We start from the raw sequence: 19,846 nt of genomic DNA, 5'->3' as shown, positions 1-19,846 counted from the left end.
ATTAATGACGATTCCCAGATATCCATCCTAGAACGCCGTTAAGGGCGTTGGTGCAACGAAACTGAGTTATATATTCTTTCATTAAATGGTTGTCATTGCGATTGTTGCGCCATCGAACGAACACACTGTGCTTCAAAAACCCATCTGTATCCCGCATTGACTCTCACCCGTGGTACCGTTTGGTCATTTCGCCAATTCGTGTCTTAAACACGCCTACAGGTGGAAGTATTTTAGACCCATGCGGACGCCGAGTACGGACCGCTCCTAGATTTCGCGCCTAAAAATTAGCGGTAATCGTCAATCTTTTGCCTTTTTTACACTTCATGGACGATTAATCAACGCAGGCTTGGAAAGTCACCGCTGTAAGTAAATTCAATTGAGTGTTATGAAGTTGTGAGGGTTTGTTCAGTTTTCTTAGCTTGGCGCTGTAATGGCGCGTAGTCTCTTGTTTCTCTCGCCGTAAAATTTCAAGTAAAAAATGAGTCAATTTCGGTCGTTTACCTCTGAACGTTGCTGTATTTAAGAGCATTTCTGTGGAATACACTCAACGAATTTCCTCGCTTTCTGCTACTCAATTTACGGTAGTAATTAAAACCAATTTACTGCAGGAAAGATAAAAAATAAACGTGTTATTTTCCGGCGTAGGGTTGGTCTTGTATAGTGAAAAACTGACCTCGGGCTTGAAAATGCTGCCCGAGGCTTTGAGCAGCATTTTCAAGAACTCGGTCACAGTTTTTCACTTTCATAAACCTCCCAGCCGGTAAATAACATATGTGTATACCACTTGAAAGCGCTGCATAACTTGTTAGATGGTAAGCCTTTACGACCACGTGACTAGCAGACTGACAATGTCCTGTAAGCACAAATAGACGGTGTCGTTCTTTGTATAGTTCTGCTTTGTTGTAAACGAACATGTCAAACTGTTTTCAGTCCTTTCAGTTTCCTTTTGTTACATAGTTTTGTTCACTGTCATTGGAAACTATTTCCTATTACTATGGAAAATTAACTGTGTCAATTCCAAGACTAACTGTTTAATTGATGAAAGTATTTGCACATATTTTGGAAAATTTAGTTCCTTTTAATATTTTTCTGGCCAAATCCCGAAATTTAAGTCCAGCGAAATATGCCTGTCCCGTTTTCGCGAAATTTAGTTCGGCGAAAATAAGCGTAAACGGTAAGGTAGTTCTTTAACCAATGCCGGGAAACCCGCATCCGTTTTCTGTGGTTCTGGAGTCTGAAAATCTCGCTTGCGATTGGTTAGAACACAATAATTCCGGAACTGCCAAAAACAAATTTAGAATTTATGGCGTATACTGGTAATGGTAGGAGCTAATCTTGAAAAAGGTTTGTCTGGCAGCTAAGATTTTTGGTGACATTAAGAAATGCGATATCAAGCCTAATGTTTTTTTCAAAGTTTTATTTTGACAAGAAAATAAAAATTCCACGAGTAGCTTTCTTTATCAGGACTACAATGGAACTGTTCCCATCAAGACAACTGAACGTCATGGTCTTCACTGGCAATTTCATGGTCAAAATTCAGTTGTTGCTGTTCTTCGGTTTTGATATCGAAGCAACTTTAAATCAACAATGATTTTACATTAAAACTCATAAAACCGCGAACAATTAAGTATACTAAAAAATTCACACTAAAAAAGTAACTCTTGTATGCCTTGTGTGCCTATATTTTACCAAAGCAGGAGCACATAACGTTTCATCAACTCCTTAGATTTTCCGGTTATCTGTCCGTAAGGCCTAAGGACTGCGTACCGGTCATATCTTGTCCACCGCCAACTATCCGTTTCATGTCATATTACCATGACATGGTTTCTTACTTAAAAACTAAGTTTATATTTTAAGCCTATTTTGTCACTATGTTTACACAATTATCAAGTGTGTGAAGATCTTTGCACGGCCAATAAAAACACTTTCTTTATTTGGAAAAAAAAATAAATCAGTCAAAAAATATGGACAAAGAAAACTAAAGAAAGCGGTACGTTTAAGAATGTAAAGAACGCCCCAACCTCAGGAAACTTCCACAGAAAAAACAACCCCGAGGAAATGAACCGGTTATCTGATTTCTGGTTTATCTTCGTTAATACAACAAAAGATCTTAGGAACTTTTTGTTTACTCTAGACAAGGGGTTCCCAACTGTAAACCGTAATACACCGCTCAAAGCAATTGACTCCCCGCAGAGTTTAATATCGCAGGCATCCAATTCCGTGGCCAAAAGGCGTCAAAAAGAAATGCATTCCAGATGCCCCATAGGTTATTCATAATGGCAAAACAGCAAGGGGTTCGCTTGCTGATGTTTCGAAACATCTCTTTGAAAGATTTAAAGTATACCCACTTTATTGTTTTCCGCTTTTATTGTTTATTCCAAAGTGCGCGTTACTAAATATTCAAAAGCTGACTCAATGGTAAGCCGCTTTTGCGTGTAAATTCCACATTTGAAAGGTACACCATAAAGCTTTCAAAGCTATTTAGAGGAACCGATCGAATATCCGGTGGCCTTTACATGGAGCCGTTGTTTGACTCCTAATTAGATAGATCGTGTCATTGTGTCCAATCAGAACTTGTTTTATGTTCTGACTGTCGTTTTCTTCTGCCGCTAGCCAATCATAGTTTGCGCGCTGAGTATGCTAATTTCGTTGACACTTCATTTCAGTCATGCATAGTCGGCCATTACAAACCGAGGACTTGAACAGGTTGGCGTTCTTTGTGGAATTGCAGAAACTCGAATTCCTTTAGTGTTGCAGTCAGAGTCAAAATGATCACAGAAGCTTATAGTTCAAGTTTTGCTCGATTACTGTTCCCCGTCGTGATCTTTGGGGTTTGTTTATTTCCCTGCTTGTGCCAAAAGAAGTGTGAATCAGTGACAATACCTCTTTGCACAGGTCTACAGTACAACACCACATTATTTCCTAATATGTTGAGACATAGAACACAAGAGGAAGCTGCTCTCGAAGTGCATCAGTTTTTTCCACTGGTGAAAGTTGGGTGTTCCAAGGACTTGGCGTTCTTTTTATGTTCGGTTTACGCTCCCATCTGTACTGTCCTTGCGATCCCTGTTCCTCCATGCCGTTCCCTTTGTGACAGCGCTAGAGATGGATGCGAAGATCTCATGAAGCGTTTTGGATTTACATGGCCAGAGTCCTTGTGGTGCGAAAAGTTTCCTAAATTGGGCGAAGAAATCTGTGTTGGCGAGAATATAACGAGTGGAAGTGGCCAAGGATTGCCTACAAAGAAACCAGAAAGACCGGGAGATGTGAACACTACGACGCAACCACTTGACAGGAGTTTAGTGCCGTTTCGATGTCCAGAAGAGCAAGAAATTGATAACGATCATTACACGTTTTTCGGTAAGAAGAAATGTGCGGCAACGTGTGAAAACATTTATTTCGATGACAAGGAGAGAAAAATTGCCCGTCTCTGGACTGGAATATGGGCAATTCTCTGTTGCATTTCAACCCTCTTCACGATTTTGACTTTCATTATTGACATGAGAAGATTTCGATACCCAGAAAGGCCGATTATATTCCTCTCGGGTTGTTACTTCATGATTTCTGTTTCTTTCATCATTGGCTTCGCTGCTGGAGACTCTTTATCTTGTACAGAATCCAAAACTGGCTTTTCAGTCCTTGTCCAAGGAACTAAGCACGAGGGATGTACTGTAATATTTATGCTGCTGTATTTCTTCAGCATGGCTTCCTCTATCTGGTGGGTTATTCTAACGCTCACTTGGTTCCTGGCGGCCGGACTAAAATGGGGACATGAAGCTATCGAAGCAAATGCTCAATTTTTCCACCTCACAGCCTGGGCGATTCCTGCGGTGAAAACAATTGCGATTTTATTGATGACAAAAGTTGATGGCGACGAACTAAGCGGCGTTTGTTTTGTTGGACTTTCAGATTTAAATGCGCTACGAGGATACGTTTTGGCTCCGTTATTCGTTTACTTTTTTGTTGGGGCTACGTTTCTTCTGGCGGGATTTGTATCGCTTTTTCGAGTGAGATCCGTTTTAAAAGATGATTATAGCAAGAGGGAGAAAATCGAAAAACTAATGATTCGAATTGGAGTCTTCTCGATCCTATACACTCTTCCAGCAATCTCAGTAATCGGCTGTTTATTTTACGAGCAGGCAAATCGAGAAAAATGGCAGCAATCTTGGTTTGAAGGTTGGAAGCACCAGCAGGCCTGCATCGATGATATGAAAGACGCGAATTGTCCAAAATACCCTATAGTTCATGACAAACCGGATTTCACCGTCTTTATGGTTAAATACTTAATGTTCTTGATCGTAGGAATAACATCAGGATTTTGGATTTGGTCAAGTAAAACCATTAACGTGTGGAGAAAGTTTTACTCCTCCGTAGTACACAAAGTGTTCAGCCATGGAACAAACACGCCTGTATGAAAATCGTCTGTAAAGTTACTACCGCCATGCAAGAGATGTAAGATTTAGGTACTTCATGCCAAAAACAGCGCCCGTAAATTAAATTTACACCAGATGATAAAGAACTCCAAGATGGCATTTTGCTTTATCACGGCATAGTGCCTTGCAAAGAACTCAGTTTCCAAAGCTTTTCAGACCAAGAGTTCATGGTGGGAATTAATTTGCAAATCGCGTGATTGCTAAGGGCCATCTTAGAAAGAACGCGTCGTGCCTCGAGTAACTTTATCGTGTGTTTAGCAGCAGTGGAGATAAAGTACGCGGATTTCGTTTTATGAAATGGAAATGTACAGTAATTCGATTTGCTCGAAAAATGGGATGATGTATTCTGTTTACGGCTTTTTTGTAAAGAACTGAAATTGTAAATTGCATGCTTAAGTGCGTATACCAGATGGGACATTTTACTTTGAAACAAAGAAACAAGTAAACTGATATGAAAGAACCGCACCTTCAAACGGATTGTAATAATGTATAGTAATGAAATACCGTAATGTGATTTCTCTCAATTTCTACTGTGATATTACGTTGTAAAGATAGTCCAATGTCTTAGTTGAAATGCTGACTTCATTTAGAAAATTAGAAAATTTAGATCCAATAATATCCAATACATCTTTGATTCTTCCCTTTCTGTAGCTTATCCTAGATAACATCTCCATCTGTTGATGTAGTAGAAGTAATCCTCAACTTTGAATTTTCTAGAAAAGGAGATTTGTTGCTTGCTTGTTTGTTTGTTTGCCGGGCTGACGTGCTCTTTCGTTCTTATCTATCACTTTTTCCTCCAGTTTGTGATATTTTTTCTTTTTGCTTTGTTTATTGACACTTGCATACCTAAGACTTAAAGCATGAGTACTGTCTAGAGAGGAAGGGTGTCTACTCCATTTCAGGATGTCAAATGAGAGGAATTCCATCAGTCGCCCATGTGTTTTTTCTCCTAAGCCACTTACTTACGGTAATCCAATCTGATTTGAGACTCCAACTTTTCATGTTCATAGACTTTATAGTTATTTTTTTCATTTGTAGAAAAAGAGAGGAAAGTACATTTTTTGCTATACTCCAGATTGGACTACCTGCTCTTATGTTATTACAGAAGTGTGTACTTAGCCTCTTTAGCAGGTTTCTGTAAAGCGTTGTTTAGTTTCATTTTTTACGGTCTTGATTGTAGATGAATGGAATGCTTTGATGAATATCCAGTGAGTTCAACAAAACATATGTATTATGGACAGCCATTCTGATGTTGATGTTACTTTGATTTTTGACATGTTATGCGCTGATTAAGACCAATATTAAAGCTTTTGTTATATACATTTCACATCTGGTTTGTTTCCACAGGGTATTCCCTTGAGTATTGGTCCTTCAATTAATATGTGGTGCCAAAAAGAAACTGTTCAATTGTTAAATAGAAGTCATGGTCAAAATCATTGAGACTTTCGTGGATTTGCTGTTATTAAAAATTGACAATTTGAAAGCAATGCCCAATTTTTTTGAAGAGAAATGTGGTTTAAAATCCCCTCACAAATTTTGATGTAATTTTCACAGAGCATTTCTTTAGCAGAAGTACATACCTCATTTCCACATGGAAGTATTATCTTCCATAGTTATGCAACAATTGATATTGGTGTTTTAGAATTTCTAAAAAGTGTAACCTCTTATTAGACCACTTAATAATTCTGTGATTCCAAAACATCTTTAATAAACAGAAATCCAGTTGTCCAAGGAACATTACTTCCTAGTGAAAAAAAAATTTTTTTTTCAACTGTCACCTTCAGAATTAAACCTTACAAAAAAAAACCCAAAAAAAAACACGAATATGGTTGCTGTTTTGAGGATAAAAGCATGCATAACACAGTCGGGCTTTAAATGATAATAATTTTAAGTCATCATCATCATCATCATCATCATCATCATCACCTTTTATCACCCCGGGGGAGCATAGGGCGTCCACCAGTACCCTCCAATGTACGTGGTCTTTGCCAATGCTTTGGTTCTCTCTTAGGAGTACCTCACTCTTCCAACTCTGCAGCATGGACTGCTTCCAATTTTGAGTCATGGTAAAGCATGGTAATAGGAAAATAAGAGCCTGGAGAAAAAGAAAGGTTAGAGTTTGGCTGCAAAGACTGGAAATGATGATGAACAGGAGTAGTGAGCGGAGTTATATTTGGTCTTTATTCATACAAGTGATAAAATTGGACGAGTGTGTAGTAGGAGTCCAATTTGTTTAATCATGAGTATGACTTCGCAAAGAATTGGATGACACAGATTCTTGCTACCAATGAATCAAGATTTGATTACCATAACCTTTGGCTAGATGTCTTGATAAATAAGCAGTTTACTGTGCCTTTCAATAATGCATGAACTTTGCTCAATCAATTGTTTTGTGTTTTGCTGCCCAACTGGACCTCCCAGGAAACAAAAGTTTACTTTTAATAAATGAGTGGTGGATTTTGATCCATTATCTTTGTTTCTTGTTCTCAAGGATTGTTGGTTGTTGTCATAGTTATGATTAACAGCACCCAATAGCACTTTTGCAATTTCAGAGTTTTGGTGTTATCAAAAGGCACTGTAACACTTCAGATTATTTTTTTTGGCTAAGATGCAGCATGAGTATAGCAAGCTTTTTGACTACATCAGTGGAAGAAACATGGTGTGCAGGATAGGGGACTGTCCAACTAGCCTGCTGATAATTAACCAATCATATTCATGAATTTTGTAGTCTTGGTCAAGAGAGTGCTGATGCTTGAATAATTGGCTGAGCATGCAATTTGAAATTGTCTAATTGCTCCTTGAATTGCATTCCACCTACCCAGCTGAGTTACTTTTAGTAGTTGTGAGCTGGCATCTAATGTATTTTATATCTGTTCAGTTGTGTGTGCTTGTGTAAGATATTTAAAAACGCAGTTAAAAGAAACTGAAAAATAAACTCTTTCAGTTTCTCAAAGAAATTCCTATAAAAACACCTTTGATAATTGGTTTTGATTAGTTTTTATTGTTAATTCTAAATAGACACATATGTTGAAGGATTTTTTGGAGGTGTTTCATTTCAGATTTATAGCCTGGGGCAACAAGCCAGGTTTCAAACAGAGGGTAAATTTATGTGCTGGACATAAGCATTCAGAGTTCTTTTTTAAAAAGTTCTGCAGAGACTGGGAATCTAAACAGCAAAGGTGTTTCTTTCTTTGTGGAGTCTAGGCATGCCACCTCAGAAAATTAAAAAGATATAATTTGAAGGTTTCTTGGAAGTTTCTCTGATTCAGAGAGACAAAGGGAACTGTTTTTAAGCATTCAAAGTGGAAATTTGTACTTTGGTGGCACTTTCTGAATTCTTTGAAGCTTACCTCATGCTAAAAAATGGTTTGTTCAAAATATGAAAATGTGCTAGTCATAATTTGTTTCAGTGCAATGTCATGTTGCTTTGTCCCAGTCTTGTCCAGTTAATAGGTTTGAATGTACACTAAAATTAATCCTTTCCAACTTTTCTGCAGAGTGAAATGGATACCAGCAATTACCATGGCATGAGTCTGTCATGGGCTGTTGCTTCTGTTTTTATTTCATTGTTTTAAAAACTAACTGAACATCCCTTCTCCTGTGGGAGGGGGGGAGGGGGCGTGGAGAAGAATTTTCTGTGTATTTGACACCCATCCCCGGGCCAAACATGAAGTGTTCAAATTCTCAACCTAAGGGTGATACTAGGCGATCAAATGCTCCTGAGACAGTCACATGCATGGTGGACTGGAAAAGAAAGAAATTAACCCTGGAACACTCGTGCTTAGTTTTGATGTATTATCAAAATAAGAATCTATCTCGTTCCCAGGGTCTCTCATCTTACTGTCCCCTGGAGCCAGCGAGGGGGGGGCGGGAGAGACTAAGAAGAGAGAATAAGAATGTGATTTTAAAATAGTGTCACCCACGTGCCCGCGAGGCGACTGGGAACGAGTCAGAAGAAAAACATGGCGGAGGAACTGTCGAGGGTTCGTCCGGAGCATAAGTTTGATGAGGGTGCCCTTCAGGAATATCTCATACGAAACTTGCCAGGTTTTCCCCGAAATCATGGAGAGTGGACTGTTCTACAGTACAGGTTTGTGTTATTTAATGTAACAGGAGCATCGATCTCCCAGTTTTTGGGGGATGATCGATCATCATCCTCGAAAAAACTGGGCTGCACTTGACATAAACAATATCAGTACAAAACATAGATTGCGAACTACAGACTGCAAATTGCAGAGCGGAAAAAATGCAGACTAAAGACTGCAGACTTTATCGAGAGCTAACTGTACACTGGCTAATCTGACCGGAGCACTATTCAGTCTAAGTTGGCCACAGTGTGCACTTTCACTCTGGTTAGCCTGAGTCCCGGGAGGGGGACTCCCATAAAAAAGGGCGGGGGTGTTTGTTATACCTTTTAGGGGTTAAAAAAGCAGTTTTGGTATCTCTTAGGGTGGTTAGCCTCAAAAGGTCCACAGCGGGAGCTTTTGCAGTACCTTTAAGGGTATTGGGCAAAAAAATATGACAGAAGATAACGTATTATGTAAGAATTGGTAACTCTTGGGGGAGAAAAAAAATTTCAAGCCATGCCCACAAAACAGGATCTTGGTAGCCCTCAGGGTTCTTTTCAAAATTTCCAACAAGCACCCTTTTTATACATGAATGGGAGTCCCCACCCTGGGGCCTGAGTAAATGCCCAGATTAGCCAACAGGTGTGCATTTAGTTCTCAATATTGGCAATGGTAACACGATATTATATGTTCAAAGCGTCTGCAGTCTGCATTTTACCCCTGGTCTGCAGTCAGGGGAGGGGTACTCCCATATCTACTGTAAGCTGTATGGGTATGTGCCACTGTGAAGGGTATTATTTTCAGGCAATTTAGTCTGGGATAGGGTACAGAAATGAGACAATTTTGCTCCAGAATAGGGTAGAATTTATCTGGATAGTGGCCACTCTTTAAATGATTTAGTCTAGAACAGGTTTCTTTATCTGGGTTTTTACAGGAGCCCATTACCTGGAGCCTCAATACAAATTGTACCCTTGAGTCAACCCTGTCCCGTATCTTTTAATTTTTTTGATCTGTGATATCTGCGGGAGTTCTTTAATTTCCCGCGAAAACAATCTTGTTTTCGTTGACTTCTGCATAACACCCTAAAAGAAATGGAGGCCAAAGGGGAAGGGTGATCTCTATTACTTCTCCCATTTTCCCTTCTATTTTGATCCCTTTTCCTATCTTACAACCAAGGGAAACTGGGTATCAGCTAACTGGAAGTTAGTAAAGTAATTTATTATATGGCACTGTCTCACAAGGACCGGGAACTATCAAATTCACGAATTTGATTGGCTGAAATCGATATTGAAAGCGGTCTAGATTTTCTCATCTAGACTGGCCATTGAGCTAAAGAAGTCTGACCTTTTTGTGAGAGCTGCGGAGTGCTGTAATCCAAGTAATTGGAGTAGTTAAATAAATAAACACAGTTTGTTACTGCCATTGCTCTTGCCAGTGATCCAGGGAACAACCCTGTTCTGCATTGACGCTTGTAATTTAAGGATAGTCATTAGGTTAAGCAGAAATTTCCTTTCCCTTGGTAGCATTTTCTACCATTTAGGTACGGTTCTCAAGTACTGTAAGTGTTTTTGTCGTAAGTGTTTTTTCTTTTGCCATGATGAAATCATTCCTGGAGACCCAGGGGCAGTTAGTGGGGGCAGGAAAAAGTCTAAACAAGCGAGAAGAAAAAAATTTGGGCAAAGTCGTTCTTGACTTTTCTTTTCCCGAATTTTTTTTCTCGCCCATTTAGACTTTTTCCTGTCCCCACTAACTGCCCCTGGGTCTCTGAGGATGTGATAAAATTTGAATTAAGGTATTTGTTTTTGTTTTTGCCACGAGTGTGTGTAGTTTGCGAGGAGTAATTTGAATTTCCTTTGAATTTTATTTTGCCGTGGCAGTAGTGGGCCACCATAGATTTCTGTTAACTCGAGCATACTCAATAAGCTGTGGTTGTTGAATAAAGGCACTAGTGGCTTGTGGGATGTCACGATCCTGAATCTGGGTGCTCCAAGTATGTAGATTCTCAGCCTCTCCTTGGCCCATTTGATTGCCAAAGCGTCTTTCTTGGTCTGACTGTACCTTTTCTCAGTCTGTCATTGTTTAGCTGATGAATTGTACCCCTTCTGTTATGCAGCTCCTGTCTGTCTTCTGGAGCAGGGCTGCTGATAAGCCTTCATTGAAGCTTGCCTCTGTACAGAGGATTATAGGTTTGCTTGGGTTGAAGAATGCCATAGTCTTCTCACTTGAGATGCTGTCTTTTATCTTCCTGAATGCTTCTTCTTATTGTTTTCCCCAATGAAATTTCATTTCTGTTCTGGTAAGCTGATACAACATTGCTTCTATGGCGGCATAGTTTGATGAAGTTGTCCAGGTGGCCTATACATACCAAGAAAGCTTCACATAGCCTCTTTGTTCTCGGGCACTCTGCACTCTTTGATTGCTTTTACTATGTGAGGTGATGGTTTTGTCCAGCTTTGGTTAAGACGTGTGTAAAAAACTTGATTTGCTCCATCCTGAAGTGGCATTTCTCCCTGTTGAATGTGATCCTGCGGTCTCTGGCTCATTGTAACAGGGTCTTCAATACTTCTCTGTGCTCAGTCTCATCTCTTCCTCCCAGGATGTATGTCATCTCCTTGGTTCAGGCAGTGGGGTATGTCTTTGTAGATTGTTCATGAACTTGGCTTCATTGAAGACATCTTGTGAGTCTTTGGGGTCTGTAGTTTCCCCAAGGTGTGCTGAATGTAACAACTTGTCTTGTGGATGTGTCTACAGCTAGCTGGTGGTAATCTTGTCTGAGATCCAGTTTTGTAAAGATCCTGCAATCATGCAGGTGATAGATGAAGTCTTCTACTCTTGGTGATTGGATGCACTTGCTTTGTTTCATGGACTGGTTTGGAATTCTCAAGTCAGTGCTTGCTCTGATCATGTGGACTCTAGTTCTTCACTCCTCACTTCTGTGAACTTGGGTTTTAGTTGAATGACTAGTGGTGAACGCTACGTAATTGTCTCGTCATCTGGGACTTTCTCAAACATCTCCTCCTTCACCCCCTGATCAAGCCATTCTTTGAGTGCTTTCTGCAGGTGATATGGTACAGGGCATGGTTTCTGAGCCACAGGTTCTGCATTGGGATCCACTTCTAGCTTAACTTCTCTCTTCTTGCCTTCTTTCTTGTCCTGAAAGCAACCGATCCATTGGAATGTGTCACTGTAGTTGTTTAGTACTGCTTCAATGCTGTCCTGAGGTGTCTTCACAGTAATTTAAATTCTCAGTTCACTGGTCTCTATAAGTGTGCCTTGCAGATCGATTTTGAGCATTCCAAGCTTCAACAGTCTATACTTACTTAGGTGGTGAAGAGTCCATCTTCCCTTAGAACTTGCTCTCAAATATGATGTTACCATCATTACCATTATTATTAAATACATGGCCACGTAAACATTCCTGTTTGCCAAAACAGTTTTTGTAACTAGCCACTAAAGGTCTAAGGGGTAGATAGTTGCTTATAGGAGCTTGTCCAGCTCACATTAAACAGTGGGACAGGAAAAGATTGCATATTAAGCCCTTTGTCAGCCTCCCAATCTTACAGTACTTTGTTGTCATTCCAGGCAAGTGGGGTAATGAATTGATTTTCCATTAAGTAGTGATGTCAAATTTTGAAGGAAAAGTAACAACTGCAGAAGTGTTGGTTAATAGTTTGCTCTCTTTCTGCAGGTCAGGTCAGTCTAATCCAACATTTTACCTGGCTAAAAATGGAAAAGAGTTTGTTCTCAGAAAAAAACCACCAGGCAAATTGTTGAGAGGGGCCCATCAGGTAAATATAATTTTACCACAATTGCTACTAATCTTGCAATCTAATTGGCTAATTTGCTGTTGTCGATAAGAGTCCAGAGAACGCTGCTCGTGTCAATGTATCACACTCTTGGTCACGCTCTGAAAGAAACATTTTCTTTGACATTGATATTGTGGTAAAAAACAAATCAAATGTGGTTTAGCGTTGTCTGTACTCTTATCGACAACAATATGCGTCAAAATTTGTTGTGGACTCACTTGGCTGCACCTCGTGAGTCCACAACATTTTGACCACTGTGATGATGCATGCTCATTGTCGATAAGAGTACAGACAATGCTAAACCACATTTGATTTGTTAATTACAAAGTGTCAAACAGTCTCAACTGTTAGCAAAAGTTATTAATGATTGTTTTCAGGGCTATTGGAATGGATGTATTATAGCAAACCAGTTTCTCTGGATAAGTTGAGAGAACCAAAAGGTCTTCAGGGAGGATAGGAAAGGCTATTGTCTCCACATGCTTTATTTCGGGCGGTTACGGGCAACATGGGAAATTGGAGAGGTTTTTTGTAAGGGCGGTTACGGGTGGCACGGGAGTCAATGGGTTAATTTGTAAGTCAATATATATGGAATTATGTCCATGAAAAGTTAATGTACATGAAATGTGAACCAAGACTGTAATGTTGAGGCAGCTCAAAGGATCAGTCATTTTCAATAAATTTTCACAAAATAAGCTAACAGCTTTAAGTGTGAATAGAATTACATCCTCATCCCATGGGTTGTTATTGTGGAGGATATATTTTCCATACAAACATGTACTGATAGCTTAAGAGTATGGAAAAGACAAAAAAGGTTAATAAATTTTCTTTGTGGTGACATGTTCCCATGCACCTGGTAAAACACATTTAATAGCAAATAATAGTTATATTATTGCATGAATATGTAATTGGTTACCTCAGCTTCCATATGAAGTGCTTAGAAGACCAACACTTTCTCAATTTCTCTTTTGCATTACAGATTGACAGAGAATTTAGAATTCTGTCTGCCCTGCATAGTGTTTCATTTCCAGTACCCAAGCCTTATTTGTATTGTGAAGATGTTTCAGTCATTGGTACAGAATTCTACATCATGGAGCATGTCAAGGTAAAGACTGAATCTTATTCAATTTATGAAAACTGGTTGTACTTGTAGTTCTGGTAATTTAATACCAGTGAAGTAGTATATTAAAAATGCTAAAATTGCAGTCAGGGATGTACATCAGTAGGATAACGCATTACTGAACGATGACAATACAGACACCAAGATAACAGACAAATACAGAAACTCATTGTCATGAGTTGAAATGGACCTTAACCAAACCTGGTACAGCACTATGTCCCACCAGCTGTATCAACTCACCAACATAAAATGTATCCAAACATTTGGCTTCCATTTTATCCCCGCTGCTGAATGAAAAGTACTTGATCATTATGGTTAAAGAACAGATGGGTTTGCCCAGCAAGTAAGAGAACAACAGTTTGAAGAGGATGAGGTTATGATATGATTTGATGTCATTACCCTGTTTACATCAATTCCAGAAGAGCTCACTACATATCACATGTGAAAATATCATGCAGTTGTTAGAGTTTGTTCTAAAGAACAGCTGCATCGCTAATAAACAAGAACATTACCAGCAAATGTTCAGCTCCATGTCCTGTAAGTGCCACAATCCCTTACCTGGTGATGGAGTTTATAGAGGAAGGGCAATTTGCACCGCTGCAGAATGTCTTCAAGGTCTTGTAGGATAACAACTACCCTTGCAGTATATCAAAAATTGCAAATCCTACTGTAACATGTCTTGACGTGTTTCAAGAAACAGCGACAGCTTGAATGGTATCACATCATCCACTTCCAGCAATTTAGTGGTCCTTCCCAATGTCAGAGGCCTCTCTGAGAAAATCCACAAGTATCATGCAGCAACAACTTTGAAGTAGGTTTTAAACCTCCTCATATTTTACATGCCCACTTCCCACAGCCTAAGGACAAACCTTAGGGGGATAACCGTAGGGTAATAACTATCGAGCTAACAGTGTAATGAAGAAAACCCCAACCAAAAACATGTTAAGAGAAGGGGAGGGCTGCACCCGCTAGCCCGGCCGGACCAGGACCCGTTGTAAGACAGGTTATAGGGAGTGGTGTAGATTTCTGTTCTGGTCATGGCATGGAGCAAAAGGGAAAAATAAAAACAAAAAGTCAAAACAAAAAAGGGTCCAGGCACAAGGAAAAAAGTGAAAGAAAGATGAAACAACACAGGGATACACGATAAAACTTTAATGAAAGAAAAGCAATGCTCAACAATCCTGAGCAATGCATAGAAAGTCTAAACTTGCTAGGGGTAACTGGAATTGCCCTGAGGCAAGGAATTGCAGGACCTTGCAAGCTGGCCGCATTTCCCACAAGTGAAACACACTGGAGGCTGGCGACGCGGGTATGGATGAAACTGTGAACAGAATCAACACTTCCTGTGTTGTGCATCTGGTGAAGAGCTGCAAGCTCCTAATCTTCAAAGATGCTATGTCATCTCCAGGATTTCCCTGAAGGGACAAAAATGCTTTGTACAAATACTATGTGAAAGAAGGTTAAAGTACACGTCCTACATCTGTGAACCACCAAATAAATGCAAAAGCAAATTTAAGGTCCCTTTTGGGTTTAAGTGTAATAATAAAACAAGACTGGATAACAGTGCTGTAAAACTGCATAAATTATAGAATCAAAGCATGGCACATGTTTGGAAATAAAAAAACTGATGGAAACAAAGGAGTTGCAAACATGTTTGTGGGAATGGGTTTGTTATAAACATGTCTTTGAAATTTGTTGAACATCGTATAAGACTTTATCAGGTTGAACACATGACCAAACTCTTTGTTAGGTTGAACACAAGACTAAATTAGACATTCAGGTTGAAAATTTGACCGAAATAGACTCTCTTAGGACGAACACATGGCCAGATAAGGCCGTCTTAGGTCAAACACACGACCAAACTCTTTCTCAGGTCGAACACTAGACTGCAAAACAGTCGTATTTTTTGCGAATGCGGGTGACGGTCAATATTCAAACGAAAGGTCTGAAGTGAATGTAAAAACAGCAATGGAGAATGGGGAGAGACGCTAAAAAATATGACTGTCCACCATGCATATGTTAAATTCGTTCAAAATTACCCGTTCTTCCAGCAACGGGAAGTTCCCATTGGTTTAATTCTGATGCAACCTGTCATCAAATGTCACTCACACCTCATCAAAAAGATATAGACGCTGTATCAGTCTCACTGTAAACTAAGACAGTAATTCTTGCTGGAAAATGGATGACGTTGACTCCACGCTTGCGAGCGATTTAGCAGCAGTCCACTTGTAAAAATTATCATTTTACTCTCAGTATGAACAGCTAGCTCACTAAATACATAGGCAATATTCCTTGAAATTTATAATTGAAGACGGGCAGGTCGGGTTTCTCAACGGCCATTCACATACATGAATGACCCTGAGAGCAAGCAAATATACACACAAACAAATTATTTCTGCACATATTTGTCTTGGGCTACGGACTGAACAAGACTTTAATGTCTTATATACCTTATGATTTTGTAAGGTAATAAGTTATAAGTCTTATAGGATTAAGTATTGTTCAGTCTGTAGCCCCAAGAAAAACGGGAAAAATATGTGCAGAAATAATTTGTTTGCGTGTAGATTTGCCTGCTTTCGGGGTCATTCATGCATGCGAATGGCCGCTGAAAACCCCAACAAACGTTTTCATTCATAGATTTCAAGGAATATTTAATGCCAATGTATTTAGTGAGCTAGCTGTTCATACCGAAAGTAAAATGATAATTTTTCCAAGTGGACCGCTGCAAGATTTCACTTTTTCAGGTAAATTTTGCACACAGTCGGCAATGAGACGTCCACCAAAACTCAGGTTTTGTCTAGACGCTTTTGCGCTGAAGGTCATGTGTGATTGAAAATGCTGTAAGATGTGGGTGGAGCTGTGAAGCAATTTCTGTCACCTTAGTGACATTATACGACCCCCGCTTAGAACGAATTTGTTGTATGAAAAGCCAACAGTCGTTTTCTCACGCCTTCCGAAAACGCCCAAAAACGACTGTTTTGCAGTCTAGTCGAACACACAAACAGATTAGACTCTCTCAGGTTGAACACAGAACCAAGCTCTTTCTTGGGTCGAACATGTGACCAGATTAGACTCTCTCGGGTCGAACACACGTCGAATCTCTTTCTAGGGTCTCAAAATGCAGAGAGACTACGTGTCCGGGCTTAACTTATGTGAACAGGCAAGAACACAAAAAATGAAAACATGGATATAAAAACAACTTGGAAAGGAGCGTGGGATAAATACCTTAGCCATGAAAGTAGGTGGTAAAATAGGCTAGCATGACAACAAAATGATGAGGGGATGATAAAACTAAGAAAGGTGCCCCACCCAGATCCCACAAGGACCACCAAAACCAACCTTGTGGTCGACATGTTGTCATGGTTAAAACTAGGAGTGGCGATAAAATATCTCATCAACTTGTGCCTGAGCTGCTGGAGCTTGAAGTTGCTGTTCTTGCTGTCATTGAATGGGTGGCTGGTCTTGTGCTGGGCCTTGCTGCTGTGCTTGCATTAGGTCAGCCAATGTGTTGGGATCAGATTCACCTGGAACAACCATCAAGGCAAGAAGAAAGTGGCTTTGGTAACACAAGATTAAAGTAACAAAAAATCTGTAATGGTGCCAGAGTAGTGTAACTTGGCAAAACTGACAGAAAACCTGACACAGTTTGTTAAATAGGACAAATGAGGCCTCCAGGGACTCATTTGACCCAGACCCTTGATGTCTGAGGTGTTATGAAATACCAGCATTACGTGCAGGCTAGATTCATGGTTATTTTTAATTACCAGACTGAGTGCAAATATACATGTGCAGCAACCACTTAAAAATGATTTGATCGTTGTATACTCTCCTAGGGGGATATATTTCGAAGTCCATCTCTACTAGATCACTCAGTGGCTGAAAGAAGAGCTATCTACAGTGCAATGGTCACTACTTTAGCTAAGTTGCACAGCATCAATTACAAGAATCTGGGACTTTCTGATTTTGGGCAGCAGACCAACTACCTAAGGAGGCAGGTAATTAAAATCCTACAGCACTTTGCCAACTGTAACTTAAAAAATAGGTCTACAATAGGTGCATGTGTGGGTTACAAGTTATACCAATTATTCAAGTTGTTTTATTGACTTCTGATTACATTGGAAACAACAGTAATTTGACTGTAACTTAGAGAAAAGAGTAAATTGTCCTTTAGTATTAAAAAAGATTCTGTCAACAAGAGAAAACTTCTGCAATAAGGTGTTGAAAGACGCTTATTTTCTTCAGTGGGCTGTATTTTGCTTTGATTGAGTTTAGTGTGCATTAGATCAATGAGCTTGCTAGTTCAAGTCAGCCGGATCAATTCACTCACTCTCACTCTCTTTTCCGATTTCTTAAAGTGCCTGTGAAGTAAAAAATTGCTGCTTATTTCAAAGGCTTTTCAAAGTAAAGACGAATGGCATTTTGTTTTTTGGAATATCTTTTTTCATTTTAGAGATGTTCACATTTTTGTATTATGCAAATGAGGAAAGTGATGATGTCATAGGTGTTTCCACTAAAACAGTACAACACTCAATCAAGAATATCTCTAGAAATATTAAAGCAGTGTTCTTTAAACTTAGGACCAGAAATGTACATCACAACAGAAACAAAATGACACCTGTCGTGCTGTTGCCATGACAACAGTTATGCCACTGGTCCTGTTTTAATTAAGACTACAATTTGCAGATTTTATCTTAAACAGGGATCATCCACTCCCAACAATCTAATGGTTAGAGTTCAGACAATATAGGAACCATGTGTCTTCCGAGCAAGACCCTCTGACCCACTGTAAAAGGTTGCAAATGGTAATATTTGGTTTTCCTCAGAAAGAGACTGGAGCCAAGAGTGTTGCCATGGCAACAACTTAGAAGGTGTCATTCAGTTTCTTTCCTGCATTTTATTTCTCCCAGTACACTGTGAATACTTCATTAGGTAATGATAATAAGAAACATCTCAAAGAGAGTATCTTTAGTGATCATTAACAATAAATTTAATTAATGATCTATTTTTAAAACAAGGTGTCAACCTGGGGAAAGCAGTACAGAGCATCTGAAACACATCAGATTAATGCCATGGAAAGTCTACTCACCTGGTTGGAAAAGAATGTTCCCCCTATCAACACACAAAAAACAGGTTTGACAATGTTGTATTCTGCGTAATCGAATATTACAAAGCAGACACTCAGTGTGTAAGTGCGAAGACTTTCTTTGGTAGATCTTGTTATTGAATTGAAGAATAATGGTTGATTTCAGAAGATACCTTTTCCTCACAAAATTTGAAGGAAAAAACCTTGAGGCTAGGTGGCCTGTAAATTTTCAGATGTGGTCATCAGCAGAAGTGTTCTAGTCACCAAAACCTTTTGGCCCCTCACCACCTGTACTTCAACAAAGAGGAGGCTAGTACTTGCATGTATGTTCTCAAAAAGTAGTTTTCTTGTTAGGCTCAACTAAAGGTGCTCAGCTTAACTGTAACTGACAGGTAACATTGAAATCTGTTCACATATTACGACAATGCATTCACTGGAGTACTTGTATATGTAACTTTATGAAAGGTCAATCCTGGTGATGAGGTTCTACAAGTAATGCGGCCTTATAGCCACTACCTAGCATGATGTACTAACAATTAAGTGTCAGAAACAACAACTACTGTAGTACAACAGTAAATTGTTACAACCAAGAGGACATAGGCTTTTTTACTTATTACATGTAAACAAGTTACAAAAATGTGTATTTACAGTGATCAGTTTGAAACAATTAGTTTCTTTCAGTCTTCTTTGCCGTAAAATAAGGAGTATTTGTCTTTAAGGGCCCATTAACCGATTTATGCGCGCGCTTGCGCGCGCTGCTAAGGAGGTGAAATTTCACTTCTGGTTACTCACATCAGCCTGAGCGCAGAAAATAAAAATAACTCAAGAACTTCCAAATTTGCTCACATTTTAGATGTTTTTCTTTGTGTTTCACAAAATGCAAAGTAAAAAAAGTACAAGTAAAGAAAAAATAAGGCAAAGATAGGGTATAAAGATAGGTGCTGATAGGGTAACTTCTCATAAATATCGGGCGCACTTCCGGTTTCTTTAAATGCTAAAGGAAACGCGCTTTTCCCTTAAATCCAGCCTTTTTTGACGGATTTCGATTAAAGCCAATGTTGGAAACATAGCTATGCATTCCTTTTTCAAAATCATGCTTTTTTCAGAAAATTACGAACTTTTTAATATTTTGAAATTTTCTCAAAATCTGACCTTTTAGAAATGAAACAAAATCTATGCATAGCGTAATGAGGATTTAAATTAAAATATTAAATCAATGAAAAAAATTCCGATAAAGTATTTTGCCTAGGAGCCTTTGCGTTTTTTCAGTATTAGTCACATGACCATGGGCGTGGCCTGATGACGTCATCACTAGTGTTGCTGATCATGAAAAAGTAAAA

At 39.2% G+C, this 19,846-nt stretch overlaps 2 protein-coding genes across 3 annotated transcripts in view; both read left to right on the top strand.

The window, feature by feature from the left end:
• The first annotated feature begins 2,643 nt into the window (after positions 1-2,643).
• LOC110051293 (frizzled-2-like) lies at positions 2,644-5,755 on the top strand. Its single transcript, XM_020757328.2, has one exon. The coding sequence runs from the start codon at positions 2,769-2,771 to the stop codon at positions 4,413-4,415; it is 1,647 nt and encodes a 548-aa protein (XP_020612987.2). The 5' UTR covers positions 2,644-2,768; the 3' UTR covers positions 4,416-5,755.
• A 2,255-nt stretch (positions 5,756-8,010) lies between these two features.
• Positions 8,011-19,846, top strand: part of LOC110051292 (acyl-CoA dehydrogenase family member 11-like) — a 51,872-nt gene continuing 40,036 nt past the window's right edge. Inside the window, exons 1-5 of one of the 2 annotated variants that reach the window (XM_089288369.1) lie at positions 8,011-8,523; positions 12,189-12,288; positions 13,283-13,408; positions 17,257-17,418; positions 18,439-18,553. In XM_089288369.1, the coding sequence (XP_089144495.1) occupies positions 8,396-8,523; positions 12,189-12,288; positions 13,283-13,408; positions 17,257-17,418; positions 18,439-18,553 (631 nt within the window). In that variant the 5' untranslated portion in view covers positions 8,011-8,395. Of the gene's footprint in view, positions 8,524-12,188; positions 12,289-12,845; positions 12,878-13,282; positions 13,409-17,256; positions 17,419-18,438; positions 18,554-19,846 lie in introns of those variants that run through there. The other variant, XM_089288370.1, reaches the window with a different exon arrangement.

This window comes from Orbicella faveolata, unplaced genomic scaffold, assembly GCF_042242905.1.
Source record: "Orbicella faveolata isolate gen_17 unplaced genomic scaffold, um_ofav_v1 contig_15, whole genome shotgun sequence".
NCBI lineage: Eukaryota > Metazoa > Cnidaria > Anthozoa > Scleractinia > Merulinidae > Orbicella > Orbicella faveolata.
This window is presented reverse-complemented; position numbering and strand designations above follow the sequence as displayed.

Bases quoted from the DNA above. Each gene is read 5' to 3' on its own strand.
- LOC110051293 (XM_020757328.2), top strand. From the start codon at position 2,769: ATGATCACAGAAGCTTATAGTTCAAGTTTTGCTCGATTACTGTTCCCC.